Source organism: Magallana gigas, chromosome 5 (genome assembly GCF_963853765.1).
Source record: "Magallana gigas chromosome 5, xbMagGiga1.1, whole genome shotgun sequence".
Lineage (NCBI taxonomy): Eukaryota > Metazoa > Mollusca > Bivalvia > Ostreida > Ostreidae > Magallana > Magallana gigas.
In genome coordinates, this window is record NC_088857.1 from 40,177,788 (window position 1) to 40,204,165 (window position 26,378).

At 34.2% G+C, this 26,378-nt stretch overlaps 2 protein-coding genes across 2 annotated transcripts; one reads left to right on the forward strand and one right to left on the reverse strand.

The window, feature by feature from the left end:
- Positions 1 to 17: 17 nt before the first annotated feature.
- LOC105322696 (cubilin) lies at positions 18 to 13,495 on the reverse strand. Its single transcript, XM_011421544.4, has 18 exons — positions 12,821 to 13,495; positions 9,252 to 9,403; positions 8,657 to 8,804; positions 8,056 to 8,225; positions 7,693 to 7,846; positions 6,258 to 6,433; positions 5,833 to 5,995; positions 5,511 to 5,683; positions 5,180 to 5,330; positions 4,897 to 5,066; positions 4,423 to 4,543; positions 4,160 to 4,323; positions 3,745 to 3,880; positions 3,102 to 3,292; positions 2,445 to 2,610; positions 2,214 to 2,288; positions 1,439 to 1,532; positions 18 to 1,298 (listed from the first exon to the last, which is right to left on the reverse strand). Exons 1-18 carry the CDS (start codon positions 12,882 to 12,884, stop codon positions 383 to 385), a joined length of 3,384 nt encoding a protein of 1,127 aa, XP_011419846.3. The 5' UTR covers positions 12,885 to 13,495; the 3' UTR covers positions 18 to 382.
- A 2,631-nt stretch (positions 13,496 to 16,126) lies between these two features.
- Positions 16,127 to 25,929, forward strand: LOC105322697 (cubilin). Its single transcript, XM_011421545.4, has 17 exons — positions 16,127 to 16,258; positions 16,412 to 16,587; positions 16,917 to 17,073; positions 17,448 to 17,647; positions 18,571 to 18,715; positions 18,932 to 19,119; positions 20,603 to 20,768; positions 21,197 to 21,381; positions 21,500 to 21,880; positions 21,973 to 22,129; positions 22,409 to 22,587; positions 22,851 to 23,004; positions 23,453 to 23,640; positions 24,391 to 24,562; positions 24,759 to 24,845; positions 25,018 to 25,111; positions 25,209 to 25,929. Exons 1-17 carry the CDS (start codon positions 16,177 to 16,179, stop codon positions 25,735 to 25,737), a joined length of 3,240 nt encoding a protein of 1,079 aa, XP_011419847.3. The 5' UTR covers positions 16,127 to 16,176; the 3' UTR covers positions 25,738 to 25,929.
- Positions 25,930 to 26,378: the final 449 nt, after the last annotated feature.

Genomic DNA, 26,378 nt, shown 5'->3' on the forward strand with positions numbered 1-26,378 from the left:
TAAAATTGATTACAAAATGTGTGTTTTTTCTACTTTATTATAAAAAAAACAATGAGACGAAAGAAAAACAGCAACATAGAGTTTTAACTATCTCGTTCATGTACACTTTGCATCGTATACTTTAATATATACTAAATATCTTATAACTGTACAACAAAATTCTGATTAAATATAGATATATGAGATTCCTTGACATTGATGATTTTTACTTCATGTATAACATGCAAATATATCAATGAAAGGAATGTAGTTCATAACAAACGTCAGTTGAGAAACAGACTGTCCTTTGCAACACAATAATACATGGTTAATGGTACATGGTATATTAAACAATTGTAATCACTATGCAGTGAAAAATACATGTACATGCAGGTCCAGTGATTTACAGATTACTGCTGGTGTTGGAATAAATCTCCTCCGTCGGATTATTGCTGTAAATTGTTTCAGTATTGGAATACAATTTGTCCTCTCCCTGAGAATTGGAGTCCTTCGGTTTGAGGTGTTCACTTATTTCTTTCCAATTTCCATACTCATTACTGTTTCTATCAAGATTACTATAAACACTGTCCGGGACTGTTTTCTCGTTAGAAACTTTTCTTTTCTTCGTCTTTTTGTTTTCACTACTTTTATTTAAACTTCCAACATCTTCGCTGTCCGTTTTCTCATTAGAACACTTTTCTTTCTTTGTCTTTCTGTTTTCGGTACTTTGGCTCGAACTTTGCGATTTTTCCGCTACTTGCGCTTTAGAGTCTTGTTCATCACCCATGATGTCTTTTTCTGTAGAACGTTTCCGAGTATCACTAATTATACCCCGTTCGTTTTCATTTTCGGTCCTGATCACATCTGGAGACATGTCTGAATTTTTGGTGAACTCATACATAGATGTAACCCCATCAACATCACCAGGGGGTTTCTTTGGAAGGGTGTTCGAAGTGCCGTACTCGTTATCACCTATAATGACGCTGTTTTTCTCAATATACCCACATTTACTATACTCTTTATTTTCAAAACTGACATCCGAATAATTATCGTTTTTCGATTTAGCATTTTGTTTAGTTGCTTGTTCGTGTAGATGATTATACACTCCGTCCTCTGTTTTGTCGGCTGCCTTATCCGTGTCTGGTTTCTCCTGTCCGTTGGCGACAGACGAAATCCGACTTGTCTTAAGAGTAGGTGTTGATAAACTATTAGAGTCTTTCTTTTTTATATAGGCTTGCTTTCTTACGTTTCCATTCATGTGAGTGGTCGATGCGTTAGATGCTTGAGGGAGGACTGGGTTGTGATAACCTTTGCGTTTCCTGAAAATCAGCAATCGTAGATTTAACAGTTTCCATTATGTAATTTTAAATATCATTAAGTTGTAGATGTACCATATTATCTTGTATAAAATTCCACTAAACTTATATCTGACTATTAACTGAACTTCAGGTATAATTACCGTTGCCGGACAAGAAATCCAGAGAGGGCTATAACAATAAAGATTAACACTCCAATGCAGATCCCCATAGCCACCGTGGTTGCAAGGGTTGTTCCTATATACAGGAGTTCAGAATTTAGATAATGATACAACTGTAATTGAAATCAGTAAAGCATACCACATGGACAGTTTTCTAAAACCCTCTAGAAACCTTTAAAGATCGGTTTTTGGTTATGAAGTCTTTGTATCACTTAAAAAAAATTATCATTATTCCCAGATGTGCGCAGTTAGGGCAGTTAAGCTTATTTTCAATACTAAAAAGAGATATCAAAATTCTGAAATGAATCATATTTCGAGAAATAATCCAACTTGTAAATTGGATTTTAGATTCGAATTTAACAGGTATCTAATTGGATTAAAGTTAAACTATGACTATGAATTTAATGTTTGACATGTATTTTCTGAATATCTTTATTTAGATATCCACAGTGCATGATGATACAATTTCATTCGTAAATCGATATAAAATGCGTCAATAATTTTGAAACAGTGAATTCCTTCACAAGAATAATGCTTGGGGGCATGATGTTTTTTTCCTGCAAAACATTAATATATAGCGAGATAACTATTGAAATATAACAGGAAACCTGGGCGAAACTGAAATTCTATAGATTTGATCAGGACCAGCTGTCACCCTTGATAGTTGTTTACAATATAATTATTCAAAACTTCATATCGCAATTTGACCACTATCTCACCCTTGTTACTAACAGTGTTAAACTATTCAATATCTTACTATATGACAGAAGACCCTGCTTCAGTTCATGAAAATCGGACTTAGAGCGATCCACAGTGGGTGGTAGATGAGGCACTGTAGAAAACATAAAAATACATGCAGTGATTTTATAAAATATTATTAAATAGAGACATATTTGTCTAGAACTTTTTTTGATAAACGACCATTTAACGTAAAAAAAATTAATTTTCGGGGAAATGATTGAAAACATACAAGAAGAACTTATAGTACCAGTTTTTAAAACGTCATAAGAAACTCGGAATCCTTTAAACTTCCGCTCCTGATTTCCGGTGGACACGAATCGAACGATCAGCACCTGTCCAGCGCTCAGAATTTGAAACAACTCGTCATTGTCTTTTCTCCCACAATGGATGTCTACGTCAGCTTCAGCGAAAATCTATTGAGACAAGTTAAACTTTACTGGGATCTCAAGCAAGGTACAGTATATAGATACTCTTTTACAGGTGGCGTTGTATTAATTTATTAAGGAGGCTGGGTGGTCCACAAATTCACCATCAGATCTACCTTTAACTTTGCCATGTGATATTCTGGCCATGAACTGGTTAACCGATAAACTAACATTTAGTAAAGAATAAATTCAAATATATCAGCTTTAAAATTTGATCATTTTCCTAGTATATCTTTAGACAGAGCTCTTCTTTTTAAGGAGATTAAAATACTCTGAAAAAAAGGCGACGACCATCGAGCCCTCTTAATACTTTTATTCAATGGTTCTATATAGTATAAATATCAAAAAAGTATTTAATCATTGTTAGTTTTCTATTGTTTTCGATCCTACTTACAATTTGATTATAAAGTGAGATCTGATTTTTATAATCTTCCAATTTCATGAATTTTGTTTTTAAAAAAAAGGAAAAAAAAAAGTACCTCAACCCTATCTCCACCACATTTCTTTTCATTATTTGATTTGCCAACATCAAAGTCCAGAAAAGAAAGAAATATCTGATGGCCATGCGGTGCTGCAATAGTGTAGTCACACGAGATGTTTTTGAAGTATTCATCCGGGTAGCCAGGGGATGCAAACTTACCACTGTGATTGGTGAAAGTCTGGTTACAGGCTATAGGAATAAAGCAAGGTTCTTTATTTCATATACTTATTAAATACGTTTGTGATGCATGTTAATATTAAAAGATTCTAATGAACGACCCAATGTCTTGGTCCATGTGTTTTAGCTTGAAAACGAGATAAACAGAGAATAAATTAAATGAATGAAATTTTAAAAAGCTTTCCAAACCCGGCTGATTATATCTCCCATTCAATTTTCCTTTTACGTTTATTTATTTTTTTTTTTTTACAAGATAATCTTGTTAATTGCCACAAATGGTTCTCACTCGCCTATCAATCGCTTTTCCACAAAGTTGGCCAAAATATGCTGTTCATGACCGTCAAGTTTACCTGCTCTGTCTTATGGATAAATTTAAGTGGTGTGAAGGGGTTATTGAGGGTACGGTTTGGCAAAACAGAAACTTACTTACATTGCAACACTGTATCTTTATTAACTTCTCTTACCTTCCCAGAAAATTTTAGCATTATTTTCTCTGTTTCTGATGCAAGACGCCGATTTTGGCAATTGAATCGACACAGGAGTTTGAAACTGCAAATTCGATATGCTTTCCTCTTCTAAGTTATACTTTAAATTGTTTATCTGGACCAAAATGAATAAAAAGTAAACGTTTTATAGCAATTTATAAATTCCATGACTCAATACATGTACAAGTATAGATGCAACGTATATTTGCCATCTTCAGATGCCAATTGATGTTTGTATAAATAGAGACGATTTAATTAGGGAAAGATTAGATTAATCGCAACGTGAAACGTGTACAATGTATCAGAGAGAGACACAACATTTCATTCGACTGATTTCAATATAGTTTTATTCTCGATCAATTAATCTAACTATATTTCGTTTATGGTTCAGTACCTGGAAGTCGACTGAACAGTTTGTATCCATTATCTCTATTGTTATGATAAAGCTTTCAATGTTGCTATCGTCAAGTATCAGTGGACAACTTTCATTGATATCCCGGTAGATATCAAGGTCAACAGAGTAATGTCCTCTCTTGTGGCTCTCGACCGCACCACACGCTGAAAGTAATAATGAAAAATATTGATCAAATCAAAACTAATATGGTTAACAAAAGAAAATTTAAAAAATCATGTTTAACAATATTAACACAAACTTACCTATCCATGACAGCGCTGGAATAATGGAAGTGGTCTCTAAAAAGTATCTCCCAGACAACCGTACAACGTCTGACGTGTTACTACAAAGTTTGTCTGTATCATTTCCTGTTGTATCTTTCAACTATCACCATAAAAATGCAACGTTTTATTAATATGATGTTGATGCTGATAATGACGTTTACTGAATATTATATTATCTTACAAGGTGAAAACTAACTTTGATTTACTTTGATAAATTAAAATACAGTAAAGGACAATATTTTCCTCCTCCATACATGTTTCTGATACATGCCTGTCAATGAAGCCCAATCAGCAAATGTTTAGATGTCACATGACTGTGCAGAGGCTATTTCGCTTGCTGATTGGATGAAAATTAGGGTTTGGTTCTAAATATACATGAATTATTAATTTCCTTTCCTTTTCTTTGAATCAAAAGTTTATGGAAAGAGAAGCCATTTTTTGCATAATATATACCTTTATAGAATCGTTGCAAGGATGGGCAAAGTTTTCATTCGATCTAAGATACAGGCTTTTTCCACCAGGAGTATTAATTTCCCAGGCACATCTCTCCTCAGAAATTAAATCTGGAGTGTCCCACAAACTAGCGATTGTCCCCGAGAACCCCGAAAGCAGACCCCCACATTCTGCAAAACATATTGCAAACAAGTATTGAACTAAGTCATATATATCTTTGTCGTTCATCTCTAACAATACCGTGACGACATAAAGCAGATAAAATTTATTCATAACTGTTTACCTGTAAACTGAATTCGAAATGTAGAATTCGTGTCTTCCGAGTTTCCATTGGTGTAAAACGAAATGAGAACTTTGTTTCCGGACATCAGCTGTTGTGTTGGAATGTTGGCACCACAATACCGATGTGCCTTTCCGCTAATGGTATCGGTTACCTACAAGTACATGAATTTTTTTTAAGATAAAACGTTCGTATCGTTTCTTCTTCATTTCTGCATACTAGTTACTATTTTTCTTCCGTTAAATTTCTATACATTTCTCTTCTTTGGAAAATGCATAGACATGAATGCATGTATGAAAATTAAAAAAAAATTATTTAGAAATAAATGACCTGCCTGAAGATAGTCAGAACAATGTCCGTTAGTTCTTGAAGGTAACGTAACATTTGTAAACACAAGCCATATTCTACTGTGTTCTTGAGTGGTAATTGTATACCGACAGGACACAGAAAGGGGGTCAATAGGACTAACTATTTCCCCTTGATGGAAGTAATCTTTCTTTCCGCAATCTAAAAATGATCAAAACGGAAACAATGTTACTTGATCAAGGCTAAATTAGAATTGTAATTTTTCTAAATATTCAAACATGTTCTCTAACATGTTTGCAATATATAAGCAGTGTAAGATGTTTACCAAAAGAGAATGGTTGGTTAGTTACCTCTTCTTTGTAGAATTTTTCCTGATAAATTGATTGGTTGTTTTAAAGACTTTGATGCGAGTCTAAACACTAGCTGATTGGTTGAAGAATAGACCAGGTCGTTAGAGGAGGTATTACAGTACTGATTCAGGAGATTGGCATCCGCGTGTGCTCCATCGTATATCTGCAATTAAAGATAGTATGTAAGGTGTACACGGGCTACGATAGAATGCTCTGTCTATACAATATATCTGTTTACGCTGTTATAGCGTAGATTTCTATCTACATATGCTGTCCAATTCTGTCTTTGCAGTTATATTGTAAATTGGCTTGCGTTACGTGAATTTAAAATACGTGCAAAACGTTTGTCTGGTTAAAAAAGCAATTCACGAATGTCACTCAATTTTAAATTCATAATTTGTTCGAAATTAATTTATATTGCAAACCTGCAAAAAGTCATTCCGACATGTTGTTGTAAATTGTGAGTAGTTTTCAAGACGGAATGCCAACGAATCGGTGACACTGGATTTCAGTAAAAATAAACAATTGACATTAATTTCCGTGTCGCTTCCTCCGATGGATGCTGTAATGTTGTCATTTTCTTCGAACACTCCCCCACAGTCTATAACAGACATGAACAGTATAATTATCTCTTTCTTCTTTTCGGAGACCATGCGCGGATTTAGGGGAAAGTGAGGGTTTCGAACCCCCAAATCCCATGCAAATTCAAACTTATCAAAAGCTCACAGTAAATTTACCCAAAATAGAACTTTGACCCACATCCCACCCACGGGCAAACAAAATTATCCCCTCAAACCGCCAAACTTCTAGGAAAAAAAACATGATCCGCTCATGCTGTCTACATGATCACCAAAATTGTATTTATAATATATATCTTTATGAATAACTATAATAAGTTCATAACATTTTATATTCACTATGAGTCAAATATTAAGAGAGAAATTGGCATTTGCTTAAATCTTTGTTATCATAAAGGATGAATATTACATGTACATTGTATAGACAATGACTCATAATTATATTAAGTATTCTCTACGGGTCATAAAAAGTGCAGACAACCAGAACATAACAAGGTAATCTATGTACTGATCAATGCATTCACCATTCACCGCAGAATAACCATGACCTACAATATAAGTTGCAGTTTTTTACCTTAACCGGTTTATTCGATTAGATATTTCATTTCCCCAAATTCATCAATTAAAATAGACAATAAGAAATATAATAAATTAAGGAAGTCACATTTACATTTCCATATAACCTTTAAAATCTTATTTTTATTTAATTTAAATGGCTGGGGGCAGATGTGTTGGTTGGTAATATTTGTTAATGCTGTTAATTAAATGTTATAATTGCATGTTAAACCATAATGTTTAATTGAAATATTTATCTCAAATTCCGAATCTGATATCACACATAAATCGAGTATAAATTGCTACGTTTCTAAAATCAATCCTTTTTTTTTTTATAGATTTTTTTCTTTTTTTATTTGCATATCATCAGAAGACATTTTTAGCTTTCATATAATGTTTTGTTACTTCTTAAAGAAAGAACACGCTTATACGTGTAAACTCTTATCATAATAACACATCTTTTCATTTTCAAACCATCAAACATGTACAGCAAACTCATTACACCAAAAAAGGTTGAGTTTTATAAGCTCAATCATGATAACTAAATTTGTGTCGTAACATCACAGTCACCTGGAGTATTGGCGATATATACAAGTTCACTACCAGAACAAAATCTTTTATGTGCACCATATAATTATATATACAAGATATATTCATCTCCTTTTTTCTCCTTCATATATGACCATTGTTCCAAAAAAAGTAAGTCATAATAGTACTGCTTACTTACATGACCAAGAAATTTTGATTTTACTAGGGGACGTACGACCACATCCAACACAAGGCTTGAAAAGTATCTCTGCGTATGAAGAATTCATCACCCGCAATGACCTATTCCTGGCTGTTCCAACCATCTTCTGAATTTCCGAATGCATGTCCCGTAACTAAAAAAAGCCGATATGTCTACATACATACAAACATTTATACGTTTGGATATGTTCAACAGAGAGAGAGAGAGAGAGAGAGAGAGAGAGAGAGAGAGAGAGAGAGAGAGAGAGAGAGAGAAATATTCTGCTTGCCATATTTAAGATTTTTCTGCTTTAACCAGAAAATGATTATTTCTGAACACTCCGAAAAGCCAAAAAAAACAAACCATTAACACGTCCTCTTCCTGAAGCAATAGAGTGTCTATCCTTAGGTCGACTGTGTAATACTTTGGTAACGATATAGTGTATTTGCATGTGAGTGGTGTTAAGAGAACCTGAACTTCCGGTAAGCCAACGACGAAGCTTCCGGTTAGGTTTGTAGAGCTTGTACCACATTCTGTAAAACAATGTACAGATTAAACATTTTTAAAAAAAATAATTCCATATCCTGACACCTGGTATGATAATTCATAAGGTTTTTTTTTTAACCTGGCTAAATTTTCTTCATTGTAAAGTGTTTACACATGCCTGCAATAAGCTTTCAGTTCGATTACTCTGTGATCCTTTCAAATATTTTAAATTTCCATGATGTATTTTTGTTAAATCACATTGGACAAAGAAATACATTGGGTTTGAAATGCTTCATTTCAATTTCTTGTAAACTATTCCCTTTTTGAGGTGAAATATAGCATGTAAAAGAAGATACAAGCCAACTCAATTCTACGAATTGTCATGTGTATCTTGTCGCTCTACCTGCAAATGTACGATGCTTCATGTACATGTACAAACAGGAGTTATGGTATCAGAGAGAGTAGGTGAAAACTTTACCGTAGTTTGAGACAAGTATTGAATTGGGCGGCGATGTCGTATTTGTTCTTATGTAGATTGTTTCTCCCGTCAGAACAGTTGTATTGTCAGTTTTTGAGCAGTTCGTTGAATTCCAGACGATGTTTTCAAACTTTTTGTCATTTGACAACTAGGAAAAGAAAATGTAACACATTTTATAAACGTAAACTTCACAAAGCGTTTTGGGATTTACATTTGACAAGTTTTAAATTATCTGTTGCATTATTTGTTCGTTTGAATTGTCTGTGTACTGGGGGTATTAATCAGACGGATGTCATGTTGTAAATTTTGAATTTACCGGGTGGCAGTAAATACAAAATTTACAACATCATGTTGTAAATTTTGTATTTACTGCCACCCGGTAAATTCAAAATTTACAACATGACACGGACACTACAGTGAAATATGCGTGCACCGAACTCGGCGTTATTCATTTCACAGTTCATGCAATTCGAATTCCAGGATGTGTTTATGGGAAAGGTGTAAGAGCAAAAATTGTGTCTTTTATACATATAATGTATAATTACTAGCGTTTGGTGATGGACTTTTCTACCACCAGTTATTTGAGTCAACTTACATAGACGCCCTGGTCACACGCTTCCTTGTTAATGCTGACGGACACTGTTGTATTGAGGGGTGTAATTCTCCAGTCACAGAAGGTGTGATTCTGGAGTTCCAAAATGGACGCAAAGATATTTGTGTTGCAAATCTGCGGACAGTCAACATGACCTGTAATACAACATTCATAAATGTATTCTGAGCAATAAAAACATCTGAGGTTCTTATGTTGTGATACTGTTTATAGTTAAATTAAAGAATGGTGATCGATTTTTTAGAAGCTTCAAGCGTTTGTGGTCTGTCTGATACACTAAAAATCTCACTATATGTACTTGTTTTCTCAAAGATCTTGAGTATGTAAATGAAAGATCAAACCATCCATAAATACATAGTGCGTGACCTGCTAGTCGATGTGTGACCTAGCGATGTTAAAAGCGGTCAGTAACCATAAAACGATCTTCTGTCGACACATTGAGTTTCCCTGTATCATCTTTGTATATATAAATAAGACTTGGCAGATCGACATCTAAAACATTTTTTTTGCTTCTAAATATATGCAGGTCAAAAAGGTTCAAGATTTTATGTGCATTTGATATGCAATTCTATGTAGAAAATAGGACTTACTAATGTGATTGACATTCAATACATCTTTACATTTATATAAAATGAATGTCCTAATGATCTACATAATAAGCAAAACAATAACATGTTTTAGTAAATGGAAAACTCCAAATATTTTTCCTATATACTTTGCGTTAATATATTTTTTTAAAGAGCTCTTGTTAGACTTTGGGTAGCTGTGTCAAACAGCAATATTGCATAGGCCTGTGTATTTTATTGCTGGGTTCTTGAAATCAACAAGATTAGTCTGGATCTTGAGCTAAGACTACGGAATCAGTGCATATTTCGCTTGAAACAGCGTTTTAAACTTGTTTTGACGCAAGAAATAGATAGCTATGTCCAACCGAAAGTCCAAGGTCTTGTTAAGATAGTTCTAATATGACTGTATATCTAACTAATCTACACCAGACCCAAGACAAAAAAGAAGCATTCACATGTAATAAGCAGTATCAAAGCCCCATACTCAAATGTTACTGACCGCTGCAGAACATTAGCTCCACGGGAAATTCGGGTTGGCGGCCCGTCATCCCGAGCTATTTACAGTTCTGAAGCTATTACTGGCCGCGTTATATGTCTCTTTTACATTATGTTAAACCCCGGAGTGTTTCTCGAACGTCAATCGCACGCGTTTTGGTTTGAACCATGCGGTACGCTCATCATTTGACGCTCCGTTTTTAGCACGCTATGTAAAGTCGAACGACTCGCACTGGACACCGGACTACAAGGAACAAAGTGCAACCAGGACATCGGCCTCTCACACTGTTTTATTCTGAACAGGTTTTTCCATTCGCTCTATGTACGCTGTGATGTCGCTATCATTTTTTATACCATAAAAGATCACAGACATGATGTGTTTTTTTTCGTTTTTATCCTTCTTTCTCTTACTCTCTCTGTGAAAACGTTATTCTTTCGTATTAAGCAGATAAACTGTAAGTCGACTCGCCTATTACGCTTTTACAGGTATTAGTCTTTTAAGATGTTATCGGATTCATTTTTTCCATACCGGACAGCGACAAATCTGCTGCTAGGATTTATCATCATGTGTTTGCAATTGTCTGTTTGTTTGTCCGTCAAGAATCGCGCAACTTTCTCAATTGGGATTTGCATTTGACTTCATTTCTTAATTTCGCATTTATGCACGGTTTAGGTCATTGTTCAGTGCGATGTGTTCAGTGGTTTTGCTTGGGTTCCTATGTAAGAATCATTTTACTCCTAACGTGTATTTCGACTATTATTTTACATGTACATCAATCCACTATCTAAACCTAAGTTTCGTTGTATTTCGATTTTTTTGTAAAAACATTTTTTTAAGGGAAATATTAAATGTATGTGTTTAATTTAAAAATAAGAATGTTATTTTTTATTTTCATGAGAATATCGATCATAACATTGGCCTTTAAATAGCAAACGTTCTGACTTTTGTTGATGAATAAGGGGACGACAAGTTACATGAAATGCCCAAGTCTCTTAAAAACAGATGCATACACATGTGCATGTGTTCTAATTTGTTCTGCACAGTTGCAGAGTAAATATGAATAATGAATTGTTATTTACATGTTATTTACATGTATTAATATCGAAATGCACAGATTTTTTGGAGGAAAAACTTTTACCACATCTTTCTTAATACAAATGGACACAAAAACTAACAAACCAACAAACTAACCTATATGGAAACCGTAAAAAATAATTCTGATTTTAAAAAAAATACTTTAAATGTTTCAAAAGTTCAACGCTAAGTAGCACACTTTCCTTTAATATTTTAACTTGCCGTTTAGAACACAAAGTCTTACATACATGTTTATATATTGGGCGTTTATACAGATTTTCCGCATTTCAAGACTATGTTCCTTCTTTAACTTCCCCCTCTTTTTGAACATATAACTAGTACATGTATTTGACTTTTGCTATTTTAATTTGCGTCTGTACTTTTTAATTAAAGTTTAGAGACATGCGTGTATATAACACATAGCTTACACAAATGTAATACATTTACATACCAACGTGAATGTATTTATTTATTGTGTTGTTTTTTGTTTTTTGTTTTTTTTTTTTGGGGGGGGGGGGACTTTTGATTTTCAAAACAAAAAGCTCGAAAAGGACCCTTTTTTCAAATTTGCCAAAAACAAAGTGTGATATAGAGAAGTAAAACGGTTTTATTTTTTGTCATTTTAATGAATATTAATTCAATTTGTACGGCATAATTCATATCTAAATTAAAGAATTTTCATATGAACATGTTTTTGGCATAAATAAGGAAAGCAGGTTATATACATGTTTATCACATACACCTACATGTAAGTATATCGTCCATATACATGTTATTGAAATTGTTTTATGTTGGTTAATGCGGTATCAAGATTTGGTTTCCCCTTTACTGCTTTAACCAATTACATCTCATATTAACAGCCAAAAAAGACATAAGAATATCCTATATGCATTTACTAAATATATTCATGTATAATTTAATTCTGGTTGTAACGCGGCATTTGATTGGATAGAAAAATTTAGTTAAATTTGTATAACCTGGTTTGCACGTCACAAGACACGTCACAATGCACCAACGTACTAATTCACTTGACGTTACGTTTGAATTTTGAACAGATTTATATCATTTTTAAAAGTAAAACGGACTCAATTTGTACAGCAAATTCCAGAAAATTAAATTATAAGGAAAGAACTCAATATCTACCCAAGTTATACTCGTATAACCTGGGTTGGAGCAATTTACGCTTTTTTATAATCCGCTTCGCGGATTATAAAGCGTAAATTGCCCCAACCCAGGTTATACGAGTATAACTTGGGTAGACATTGAGTTCATTTCTTAAATATACAATGTATATTAATATTCCTGCTAATGATATTGAATCGATCCAAATGAATTCAATGTGTTTAAATGCAGTAGCTTGTATTACTTACTCTCTCTCTCTCTCTCTCTCTCTCTCTCTCTCTCGTGAAATCACTTACCGTTACAACTATGAAATAGAACACAGAAAGAAACGAACACTCCGAATATCGCTAATACAGCCATGGGTTACTTCCAGCTCCAGAGTATGATGTCCTATTTATAACATTTCCTTCTGCTAGGGCAGAAAAGTTCGATTTGGTAGCACTTGTAAGTATTAACTTCCCAATAAAAGCACAAACTATGACAATAAATGAAACCAGGAAGGTGCTTGGTGTGTAAAAATAAATAAAATCCTTGTTCGTACAGCATTTAACCCCAGCCCTACACCGCGTCTGTAGAAACGCAAATACGCAGATTTATTTTCATTTTTTTACGCTGACCATGTCTTGGTAATGTCGCACAGTGGTTATAAATCAAGGTAATACCGAGTTGTCATTTTCTGTCTTCTCACACAGATTTTTTTCCGTCACATATCTATATTCATGTCACTAAGTCAATGAGATCAATCAACTATGGTACTAATGCTACACGTGAATAAAACGTCGCTCTGGCATCAAATAAACTTTAACTTGCCCTGAAATCACAAGAAAAAATTCGTTCGAACGTTGTAACGAATATCAGTTTCTCGAAAATTCCTGTTTTAGCTATGTTAATTGAACAATACAGGACATTGAACATTTCCGAGGAATAAGACAAGGTGTTTTTTACGCTTGTTTACAACAAGTTTTCAAACTGAACTGTTTAGATAGATAACACTATAGAGCGACAATCGCAAACATTATATTGACGTCCTGTTTCCTAAGATCATGGACATGATTAAAAACGTATTTGGAAAATTAGAACCATTTTAACAAGAGCTTGGACTTTGGGTAGTTGTGTCAAACAGCAACATGACATAGGCCTGTCCATTTCATTGCTAGCCACAGAGCCATGGCTCTTTGAAATCAAGAAAATTTGTCTGGCTTTTAGGCTAAGACTATGCAATCAGTGCATATTTCGCTTGAAACCGCGTCAATTTTAATTTGTTTTGACGCAGAGAATAGATAGCTACGCCATACTGAAAGTCCAAGGTCTTGTTAAAATGGTTCTATCAGTTTGCATTGTACATGTATTTAAAAAGATCAACTTTTTTTGCAGTCCCAAATTAAATATACTAGCATACTAAATTATTGTTTCTTGAATTAAAGTGAACTTATTTCGAATGATAATGAACCAATTGAATCAAATTTCCTTGAATTAGCAAAACAAATTCATTTTCTTTGATTAAAAAAATCCCGCTTTGTTTATAGTCCTATGTCAACCGAAAATAGAATATTCAGAGAAAACAATCTTTAAAAAGTCTATCTTTGCAGCAATCGCGTCCAAAACAGGGGCCATAAAAGTAACAAGAGCAATATTTCTATCAAGCCACAGAAAGCTGGACAGCCGCCGCGTCCTGACACCTCCTATCACAAAATCACCCTTTTATTGCCCTGGAAGGGGCATGGTACTGTGGTGGTTAGTTATGATGTGTTTTAGTGTACTAGATCACAGGCGATCGTAAAAGCATTAACTAAACGTGCGGAAGGATTCTGTCTTTAACCAAATATTAATCTAATTAAAATGTAGATCCTTCACAGCCTAACAGCGACATATCAGATACGGGAGCGTGAAGGATCGTATTTTAATTAGATTGACCAAATATTTAATAAGTTTTCTCATGCGGAAGGTTATCCGGACTTTGATTAAATTGGATATATTTGGGATCTTTATCATGCCGTAGAATTATTAAAGAAATTGCATGAAACATATACATGTACATGTATCAGTCCCAATCTTAATATCAATACTACACAGGAAATACATTTTTGTTTGCAGTTTGCATGTGTCGATATTATCGATATTGTCAACACGTTTCTGGCACTGCCCTGAGGAACTAAATATATATAAACAACAAGTCAATCTGAAACTGATCAAGATATGTATTTTATTTTAATCAGTACTGTAGATCAATGTACATAGCGCACGTACACGATCATTGATAAAAAGTAATCAAAGTACAGAGAGTACTCCTGGGAGTTCAATTTTTCAAGCAATAAAAAAATTGTAATATAAAAGTCAGAGATTAATTTGGTGTATATCTGTGTGTTCATAAAGATTTTGCTCTTGGCTTTTATGATGCCAACTTGGCTTCTATTGTGTAAAAACTACACTAGAAAAACTCATTTTTAAAGTGACTTGTAACATTGTCTGACGCTTATGTACCTCCTCTAGTCGAATATTTTAGGGACCGTCTAAACAGACACATTAACTATAGGATTATTAAGGGAATAACATATTATTACCTCGAAGTAATATATAAAATATTATTTAGGACTTTTCCAGAAATCGTTATTAACCTTATTCGATCAACTTGTACTTTACTGCACAAATTGGTGCAAACCATATAATTTATACTATTATATACCATATTTATTCATATTATTTTAATTTAGTAAATAACCACGAACAATTTTTAAAAATCTTTTCCTCCCAAAAAATAAAGGAGTATTGAAAGCACACTATGTATTTTAATATTCATTTCCTCTGTTGGGCAAAAAATAAAAATATCTTGCCAGTGTCCAGCAGCTTGCCATTTTAAATGATTGGTCATGAAAATGACAGCTAATTTATAATTTATTTCAAGATTTAGAATAAAAAATGTGACGGTCCCGCTTGTAAACCTTTTATTTTTTTACAAAAAAAAAAATAGATACCTGTCCTGTTGAGTTTCCTCGGGGTTGTATTTGGTCAATTAATTAGTTCACATACAGGTTGAACCACGTATACTGTTTATAACTCCTACCGAAGATTGAACATATTACTAAGTTTAAATATCAGACTTTTCAAAGATAATGATATATATTATTGATTAACCCCCTTTCTCCAGGTGTATCTCTTCGTGATATTTTTTTAAATCTTTCTTCGTAAATGAACTTCACGCTCGTTATCAAGAACAGTAGTGATAAGTTTCACTTGGTCGACTTCCGCTCCTTTCTGTTAGTCTATGAATCATTAGATTTGGATTTAAAAATATCTTTTTTATATCAAACACTGAGTTGAAAATTATTTCAAGTAATTTACACAATATTGCTTTGATAGTGCGATGTACGGGGACGGGTGTTAAAAAGCGAAAACAAAGACCTGTGACACACACATTAAATATTCTCGTGAGTCTACGCTGCCGACAAAAATCTTGAACATACTGGGCCATCTGGTCCGTGTTTTAATCAGTTTATTAATCTGTTTTCTGGTCAATTCTCGTTTATATATTGAGGTCATTTGCTGCCGATTATCATCGGACTTTTGTAGTTTGTCCCCGGGGGTCATGCTTGTTGACATTCAAGGGCGGGTGGACTCAACGAGACGCAGTTCCAAACTGTTTATTGACTGAATAATGCACGGTTTTTCTTTCAAGAAATCTCAAAAGGATACACTTTGTGTTCTGTTGTTTTATTTTGGTGCATTTGTCCTCTCAGGTAGTTGTAGTTGAATTTTTTTTTTTTTTTTTTTGATTGTAATTTGATTTAAAAAATGCGTAATTTTATCTTTGGGGTTTCTCATTACAAGGTCAATTTTGCAAGCATTTTATCATTTTTTATCATATACTTTTATTATAATTTCTTAAACAGTTTATGGAAGTTGTGGTCGAGACTTTTCCGGAGATGTTGGGGCGTTTGCTGTTACTACGAGTCGAAATCGCAACACCCCGGATTCCTGTATAGTAAGGATTAATGTTACTGAAGGGAAACTCGCCATCATCAGGTTCAAAACGATCATCATGAACTGTTCAACTGATTTCATAGAGGTATGGAAAAATGTTGAGATTCAGTGATTCAATGTTAAAATACATCTGAAGTTTGAGAAAAAACTATAAGTAATTCAATATCAGCTGTCAAGTTAAAAAAAAAACCACATTATTTATGCAATATCTAGGATTGCTTAAAATTTAAATCTTCTTTGAATTGGCAATAATCAAAAGATACAAACTGTTTTATCAAGAGTTGTCATTAGAAATTATTGACCGAAAGGTTGTGTCTTTATTTTTTAAATCACGTATAAATTGTAATTTACATCGTTCTGATGATAGCACGCAATTATTTCATTAAAATATTTACCAAATGTAAATTTTGATAGATTCGTGATGGCCGCAATGAAGACGCTGAATTGATAAAACGGTTTTGCCAGAAGACAGCTTTCTCGGTTGCAGCCACCCAGAACTTTATGTTCCTACGATTCATCAATGGTGCCACTTTTAACGATCTCGTTGTGTCAGCGGAGTATTTCGTTTTCGGTAAGTTTACAGTATATCATACATGTATACATATGGCTAAAATGCATAGCGTGAAAAGGAAAGCATACGTGGCTTGGTAAGGAGAAATATTCATTTTAAACAGTTGCAAATATGATCCAACAAAACCAGATAAATGCCCTGTTTATCATCTTAAAACAATTGAAAAGAAATTTGGACAAGTTCATCTAGATTTGATCAGTCTCACTTGATGAATATGAAAGAAGAAAAGTGAGAATGAGTGTAAAGATAATGCTTGTCTAGATTTTACAATATTCCACCTGCCCTGGTTCCTTACATATCATCAAAAGGTGCCTTAAACGTTAAGAAAAGTTGGGAGATTCAAGAAAGGTGAAAATGGTTTTTTTCCTCCACAGACCCAGAGGACGCCAAACTGAACGCCAGTTCGGGGTCCTTTGCCTCCCCGCGGTACCAGGGCCCCTCCTCTCTGTTGTATGCCAATAACTTCCGGGCCACCATCTCCATATCCATCCCCGGAGACTTCGGCATCATCTTCACGTTCTCGGAGTTTGACCTGGAGACCAAATACAATGGCAAGTGTCTGGATTACTTGGAGGTACGTCTGTGTGTTACTCAGTGACCGCAATGTAGTCATTGTCCAGTGAAGCGTAACATTCACTCCCTGGCCCAGACCGAGTCACAAATGATAATGATCGAGAGCAGTGTTTACTTGAACAGACTATATTAAAGTGGTATGGGACACCTTTCGATAATTATGTGTATAAAAGAAAACAATAATCAAATCACTTTCACAGTTTTAGAATTTTCAAAATTCAATATTTGACCAAAAAATAAGTTTTTAAAAATTTCGGAAAGGTAAAAATCATAAAAGTCCCAGCAGGATACAAACTCATGACTTACAGATTCGTAGTTAACACTCTAACCAATGGGAAAGAAAAGATTTATAAAATTATACTAGATTTTATGATTTATTTCGATTGAAAATACGTCACAATATGGAGGTGTCCCATACCACCTTAAAATTGCAACACAACAAACCATTTCTTGGTTGATTTTTAAAGTTATTTAAATTTATTTTTAAAAAAGTATGTAGTACAGGGATGTATTATCAGTTATTTATTGATCGCTACGACAGAAACAGTTTCCGTCAGTCCAACCCCGTCCTTCCACAAATATTCAGCCACAGTTACATGTATTATTAATACATGAAAAGCAACATTTGAAGACGCATATTAAGGAAATCGCTCATTTATGTATGATATACTGATCATTTTTATAAAACATAAAGTCTGTATCATTCCAATCCTGTCATTGTAAATATTTGAGTATACAAGTATTAAGTTATCGATATTCAGAATCAGTTTAAACCGCTAAACCTTTGAGCCTATTACACTATTACATGTATATATGTAAATAAATAAGTTTGTATAGAAGTTTTCATCAATGATATGTCCTGCAGACATTCCCTCATTTACATTAACAAACCATTTATCAATAAAATATACTTCTTCAATTCAGATTCAGCAGGCGGATGGACAGTCTTTAGGGCGATATTGCGGAAATACCATTCCTAAAGACATTGTCTCGAAATTCAACACGATGTACTTTCACTTTTTGACCAACACTTACTTAGAAAAAGCTGGATTTTCTTTTAGCTGGGAAGGTAAACATACATTAATAAAATTTTAAGAAAGTTATACATGCATTTAAATTGAATTATGAAAAAAGTCAACATATTATGGCAAAACCTTTGAATATTATATTTTGATGTGAATATGCAGATAATAGTTATAATTTGTGAATATACAGCACTTTTAGAATAGTTGTAAACAACGCAAAGTTGAAAGAAATTCACTTTGGGAAACTTTTTTTTGTTCAGTGTGTGGAGGGGTCATTGATCAGGCAGCCGGAACTATGGAACTTCCGCTCGTTAGTGGCCTTTATAGGAACAACATGGACTGTAGGTTCGTCTTCCGGCAACCGGAGGGAAAGCGTGTCGCCATCACCTTCACAAAGTTCAACCTTCAGCAAAAGGCTGCGGACGGAAGATGTATAGATTACGTGGAGGTACTGCGGGGGCTATTGAAACTTTTTTATTGATACATGCAAGACATTGTGCATTTAATTTGACACAGTGTGCACTAAATCTGGATTTTTTCCGAAGTAAGGAAGTTCCCAACCGATATAATATCACTACAAGGAAGAAATTTATTGCTTTAGATACTGATGCGCTGAATTAGGAAGTATATTAAATACATAAATATTAATGTTGCTAGGTAACTCTAGATAAGCATTATATACATGTATCTGTGAACATACAGGTACATACAAATATGATATTTCATGTAATACAATAGTTATAGTAAAACAACAGGTGAACTCAGAACCTTTTACTTTCAACAAGAAATTTCTGGACAAGGTAAAAATATTGTTTTCACTTTCAGATAAATTAGCGTCACCATATGACAATAATTCAACATTAATAAAGAAAATATGGAAGTGTCAGGATAGTATTGATCCTAACTCTGAAATATGTATTACAGTGTAATAAAAAATGGTCAGTACTTTCAACTTCGCCGCAAATACAAAGAGGCGAGTTGATTAATTTTCTTTGGAAAAAGATGAAGACCACTATAAGACCACTATATTCTAGTCTTAGTTTGGAGTGAAGAGTTTGGCCTATTCTGGTACCTAAATAAAAATAATTTGGGATTTTAATCCTACTGGTATGTAAGTATGTCTTAAAGCAATACAATGAAGGATTTGATTGTACACTTTGGAGTAAAGCATACGATCTATATATAGTTTTATAAGACTAAACCATTGCCGTGTAGCCAAACCGCTCGAGCAGCTTTAAAAGATGTCAAGTTTGAAAATTGTCATCACTAACTCTGTCAGACGTTGAGAACAAGATGGAAATTGTTTTTTTCCCCAAAAAAATGAAAGTTACGGGTTTTTCAGGTTTTTTTATGAGACGTTAAAGTCCAGGTTCGTTGACACGATAGACATTAACACGGGAAATGATCTCTCTTTGTATTCACTGGCCCTAGACATATGAACGACTTTAAGGTCACAATGTAAAGATCCGCTCAACACTGGTGGCCGATATCTAGCTGACATATTTCCGTGTAAAATAAAAACTGAAAGCAATATGAGCTGCAATTTTCATGCCGAAATTTTTTTTCGAAAATGTTATTTTCTACTATAATGATAAAAATATCATGTTTTTTCTTATATCTCTGTTAGCCTTAGTTTTGTCGGAATAGACGTTAAGAAGCCTTAATTGAAGCAAATTTGAATTATTGTCGTCCTATAATAAAATTGAACTGCTATAGGCTATATTCCTTAGAAGAGAAATATTTCTTCTGACAAAAATTATTTGGTTTTTTTCCAAATCAGTTAAGTTACATGCAGACTTAGCATGCTAGCAGGGTTTTCCAGCAAAATAAAATTCTAAAAAATACAGCTCATATTGCTTTAAATATATTTCCTTTGGTATGTCAAGTGTTCCCTTTGCATTGTACCAATGCATTTTACTTTTTGTCCATAGGTAACAGACACAGGATCTGGCTTTACAACTCCGATTGCCACACATTGCGGCGTCATAAGTTCCCAATTTACGGTGACGTCGAGTTCCAATGAAGTCACCGTTCGGTTTCATTCTGATGAAACAATTCAAGGATATGGCTTCAGCATTTCGTATGTTCAAGTCGAACGTAAGTTTTGTCTTCGTTTTTTAGGGGGGTGGGGTTAGGGGAGTGGATGTGGTAGGGCAAATACATGACATGTATACATTTAACTTCCAAATATTCAATACAAAAATGTTAAGGAATGAACTGCGAATAATTTTAGTTTTGAAATGTTACATTTGAGCATAATTTTAGAAATAAGCCACCATACCACATCTATAATAATACCCTTAGCTATTACAAAGAATACACCGCCTCCCCCAGTATGGCTAATCGAGACTGAGATTCAGTCTAAATATTAATCCTAGCGGAATTTCAGCCGAGATTACACCACACCCCCTTATCCTAAATAAAATTAGCAAATCAAAGACATGTAGTTTGTAACCTGAGGGCGTTAACTAAAAAGAAAGGGGTTAAAGGAATTCAATGTATAATATACCAGTGTATGATTCCAGCTTGTGGCGGGATATACGAATTGTTGGAGGGCCGGTTCTTTCCTCCGGACTATAACAACATCTACTCGGCCAACGAACACTGCGACTTCCACATCAAAACCTATCCTGGGAGTCAAATCATGACGGCATTCAGCAAATTTAAACTGGAAGAGAAGTGGGGAGCGAGTTGCGTGGATTATGTAGAGGTATTCTTCGCCATTTTCTAATTGTGTATCTTTACAACTGGAATTTTTTGAAGCCAAAACATTAATAATTACTAAAAAGGTGAGATTTGTGTAACATTTGAGCATTTGTTCTCTTCAGATTAGTGACCCATTTGCATTCGAACATCAAACATCAGGTGATGGAACTCCACACGATCACATCCTGGAAAATAGTCACCGGCATTACTGCGGCAGTACCACACCCCCGAACACTCTGTACTACGGGAACGAACTGCAAGTCAAGTTCCGGTCCGACGGCTCCGTGGAGAGCCAAGGCTTTGTGATGGAATGGGCAGCATGTGGCGGCAAGGTAACAGATCACTATGGCGAACTGAAATCTCCTGAGCTCTACCTCTCTCACATACTGGATATGACGTGTGTCTACACCATTGAACCACAAGACGTACAGTCCTTCTTTGTGCAGTATTCATCCGAATTTTCTCAGACAAATATAAATGGAGTTTGTGATAACGCTTTACAGGTATTGTTACATTAAAATTCTTTTCAAATTATTCTCGTCATGAACATATCACTGATATTTAAAAATATCAAACTCATTTTGTATTTATTTAGGTCAGGGAAATTGGCCCACAGAACAATTCATTAGTTAACCTGCCGTGCTCTGGCGATAAAACTGGACTTTTTCAAACTGGGGCAAAGAAATTACAGATTACTTTCAATCAAGCACTCGGAAGGCCTCGGGGTTTTAAGTACAGTCTTCTATGGACTGGTAAGTATTTTGCATACTATTTTAGCTTTTAAATGAAATATAAATTAATGTAGTGTATATGATATGTATGAATACCACTTCTGTTTAAATTGACACTTGTATTTTTGCGTTCATTGGTTTCTGTTGCCTTTTCTACATTTGAATTCAAAAGTAAAAAATAAACTTTTAAATTTCAGTTTTATGACCTCGCATATAAATACAGTTATATCTTTGTGCTATATTCTGCATGGTTTTTTTTGATTTTGTATCATATACCGTAAATTTATATGTTTTGAATAGCTTGCGGCAGTCGAGTTACCTCTCCGACCGGAAAAATCAGATCGCCATTTTGGCCCGGGTATTATCCAATCAAACGGTCCTGCTCTTATGTCATAGACAGTGTGTCCGGAAGTAACGTCGTTCTGGACTTTATGAACCTGAAACTTGTTCAAACAGACACGTGTGAGGATTACATTCAGGTACACGAACAATATACCTTATTGAATTCTTTCGTTTCTATTTGATTTAAACGTGGCATTTTATATTCAGCAAACAGTATCTTATTATGATAAGATGCTGGTTCAAGTAGAAAATAATGCTTGCATATTGATTTGCAATAAATACATGTAGTTCATGTAATAATTTTACTAGTGAAATAATCAATTATAATCAAAACTAAAAGCTCACGATATGATATTTTGGACTTGACACTATTTTTTATTTGAGGGCGTTTCTTTTCCAGATTCACAATGGCGCGAACGAAAATTCGCCCCTGTTGAGAGTTGTAACCGGAAGAACAATACCGGACACTACTATCTCTACCACCAGTCGGATGTTCGTCAAGTTTGTGGCGCAGTGTGATGTTAGCTCTGAGGGATTCCAAGCCAAATGGAGTGGTACGCTTTCATCTGCTCATACCTCAAACACTGCATTAATACAATGTCATGTACTGTAGCCATATGATAGTCAAAAAGTTAATGTGTGTTGTAAATATTTTCCGAATTAACTTATAACGAATTAACTTATGTAAGAAAAAAATTTTGTGGTTAAGTGGGTTTTCATCTGTCACTTTGATACAATTATGTAGGTCTGTCTCACATACCCGTACATGGTCAAGTCCATATCTCAATTGATATATACTATTTTTCAAGATATTTTGTTTGTTATCGCGATTGAAAATTTTTAAAAAAAGGATACCTGTATGAAAAAATGTTGTTTCTCAGAAGGAAATACTTTGGGTCTTATATAATGATTAGAGTATATCATGTAATAAATAACGTATATTTATGAAGTCAAACCATTCTTCTTGTTTCATCTTCTAGTATTTAACATTTAAATTTTCAGTGTGTGGAGTAACACTGAGTGAAGAGTCGGGAGAAGTTATGTCCCCTAGTTATCCCCAGAACTACATCCGGGACATTGCCTGTAGTTACACCATCACCCAGTACCCGGGAAAAATAACATCCCTAACATTCATAGATTTCGAAGTTGGGTCAAAGGTCGACAATGAGTGTATAAACGATTATGTGGAGGTAATGTACATGTATATACATACAATTTCTTTTAGAATTGTTAATATTGAATAACACAATCATGTACATTGTAACGTAAGTTCGCTCAACTTCTCACTTGTCTAAGTGTTCAAAAAGTTATACATATATATTTGCTAATTTAAAATTTTAAAAAATTGCCAATAATAATTGAATTGTAAATACAAAATGATATACATATTTTTGATCCCAAATCAGCAATGTACAGTTCACAGTGTATTAAATATAAATGAGTTAGACCTGTACCTGTTTAAACGTGGAAACATCTTTGAATGTCCAACAAGGAAAGTTATCTTCTGCGAAACAAAATAATGTGTGTTACCTCTGTGTGAATCACGCAACGCCCTCTTACAGAACACGTCTTCCCGAGAAATGACGCTATTTGATGAGTGTAGTATTTGTTTAAAAATGAAAGCTGTTGTTTGCCTTTTAGGTGACAGCTTATTTTTTCTTCTTCTCTGTTTATTCGGCCTACTTGCTTTTAAGATAAAGATAATCGCGCTTCATTATACGGAATAACATGCACTTTTATTTCAGGGGTAAGCAATATTACATTTTCTGAGCATTAAATTTGATTTATTTAATGATTAATTCGTATGTACATATACCGAGCGGCTTCACTTGTTGGACCATATCCATTCGTATACATGTACTTAGCCTGTTGGGTATTGCAATTTTAAGATTGTGTAAGAATTCGTTGATAATGATTTTTTTATGTTTTTTTTTTGGCAGATTAGAGATGGGTTTATTCGACAGTCTACGCTAATTGGAAAGTACTGTGGGCGCTTACAAAAATTTACAGTAAACTCCACCAGCAATACAATTAACCTCATCTTAGTATCCACTAGCAACACAAACATCCGATACAGAGGGTTCAAGGCCACATACAAGTCCAATGTCAAAGGTCACAACGAATAATTAATTACATACATTAAGAAATAAATAATAAATTTAAAGGGGTTAACTTAGTTTTTTGGTTAATGGTCTATACTAAATCAATTTTAACTGTTATTCATTAAGTTAACCCCAAATATGTGCAAAATAATTTATTTGTATTATGTACAATATTAATAGTAAAGATGTTTTATTTTCTTTTTCAGACACAATGTCACCATCTACCAGCACAATCTCGCCAAACTTCACAATTATCTACAGAGGACTAACCGCGGATCAAGAAAACCTTTTAGGTAAGTAAAAAGATGTTATTCTATAGGAGATTTCCGTGCGAAAAATCCATTTATCGTGCTTTGTCTACTTTAATTGTTTAATTTTGTTTGTTAAACTCAGTATTGACTCACAATGAATATGATATTAAATATATGGGGTGTAAGTAATTTTGAATGCGTCTTTGTTTTGTAGATATGGATATCGCACTCATCACTATATTGTCAATAATCGTCGTCGTTCTCATTATCGTTATCATTGTCATGTTGATGATGAACAGAAGAAAAAAGTAAGAGGCTTTTTCATTCGTCCGCTTCAGATTTTTCGCTTTCGCTGGCCAACTCTCACATAAAGTTATCGAAATGAATTAATTAAATCTATTCCAGAACCCCAATGGTAGTACAAGAGCAGAAAGTGGTTGTTTCAAGTCCCTCGCGGAATGACGGCGTCTTGAATTTCCGTGACAACACACAGCTTCTTGACGTGTACAATAAAGTGGACTCACCCAGTCAGGAGAGCAAAGACTCGGACGTCAGGGCAGAGATCAATCTAACGCTGCAGCAGCAACTCAGAGAGCAGAGAAGACGCAAAAGCACCGGAAGTAACGTTCCACGTGACGTGTACGCTCAGCCACTGAAGAAACAGCTTCCGGAGAGAATTCAAGAGTCGACAGAATTCAGGAGCGTTTCTCCCTCCGCAGCTGACAGTTACAAGCAGACGGCGGACAACTACGCACAGATGACCGAGACTTACAAAGATGACCAATCAGATTTCGATAACTATGTGAGAGTTGACCAGCGCGCCAAAAGCCCAGTTATGAAGTTTTCTACCAGCAAGAGAGGGTTCGCCAATGAAGCGTACGATGATGTGGAAAGCACAAGGACTAAACCATCATCTGACATGATGTATTTATAAAGTTTTAATTGATGAAGTTAGCTATTTTGGTAAACTCGAGCTTATGGGCATGTACGTGTTTACATTTATGGCATGTTAACTTATCTACATTATGTCTATTTTGTTTTAACATGAGTTTAAAGACATATCTAAAATAAGCCATTCATTTAAACATATGAATAAGTAATATGTCTTTGATTATATGTACATGTATCCATAAATTATTTACATATTATTGTAAATACATTGTATCAAATTGAATAATAATGAAAATTCATTTTTTAAAATAAATGTTTTATTATTCTAGACATATCTTACTACATGTATATGATACATAATATACGGTGCAATAAGTGAACTAATGAGACTTGGTATTTTTTTTGTTTAAAGCAATCACAAGGTTAGCATCTTGTGTAAACCACACCTATTACTGGTGTGAACGCGGGATTCTTCACCCCATTTCAATTACGTCACATATGTGGTCAGTAATTTGCATTAACTTTACCTGAATTTTTAAAACAAAATGTCAAATTAGTTTCCATGTTATAGAAAAACTTAGGAATAAAAACTTTTCATATTATTTGAATACAATGTAGGAAACGTATTCATATACAGACGCTGGTTAACTGAAGCAAAAGAACATCTGTCTTGTGCGAATTAAT

Bases quoted from the DNA above. Each gene is read 5' to 3' on its own strand.
- LOC105322696 (XM_011421544.4), bottom strand. From the start codon at position 12,884: ATGGCTGTATTAGCGATATTCGGAGTGTTCGTTTCTTTCTGTGTTCTA. The intron at 9,404-12,820 runs GTAAGTGATTTC...GTTGTATTACAG, and splicing joins TCTATTTCATAGTTGTAACG to GTCATGTTGACTGTCCGCAG. The intron at 4,324-4,422 runs GTAAGTTTGTGT...TATTACTTTCAG, and splicing joins TCCAGCGCTGTCATGGATAG to CGTGTGGTGCGGTCGAGAGC.
- LOC105322697 (XM_011421545.4), top strand. From the start codon at position 16,177: ATGCACGGTTTTTCTTTCAAGAAATCTCAAAAGGATACACTTTGTGTT. The intron at 23,005-23,452 runs GTACGCTTTCAT...TTAAATTTTCAG, and splicing joins ATTCCAAGCCAAATGGAGTG to TGTGTGGAGTAACACTGAGT. The intron at 24,846-25,017 runs GTAAGTAAAAAG...TTTGTTTTGTAG, and splicing joins GGATCAAGAAAACCTTTTAG to ATATGGATATCGCACTCATC.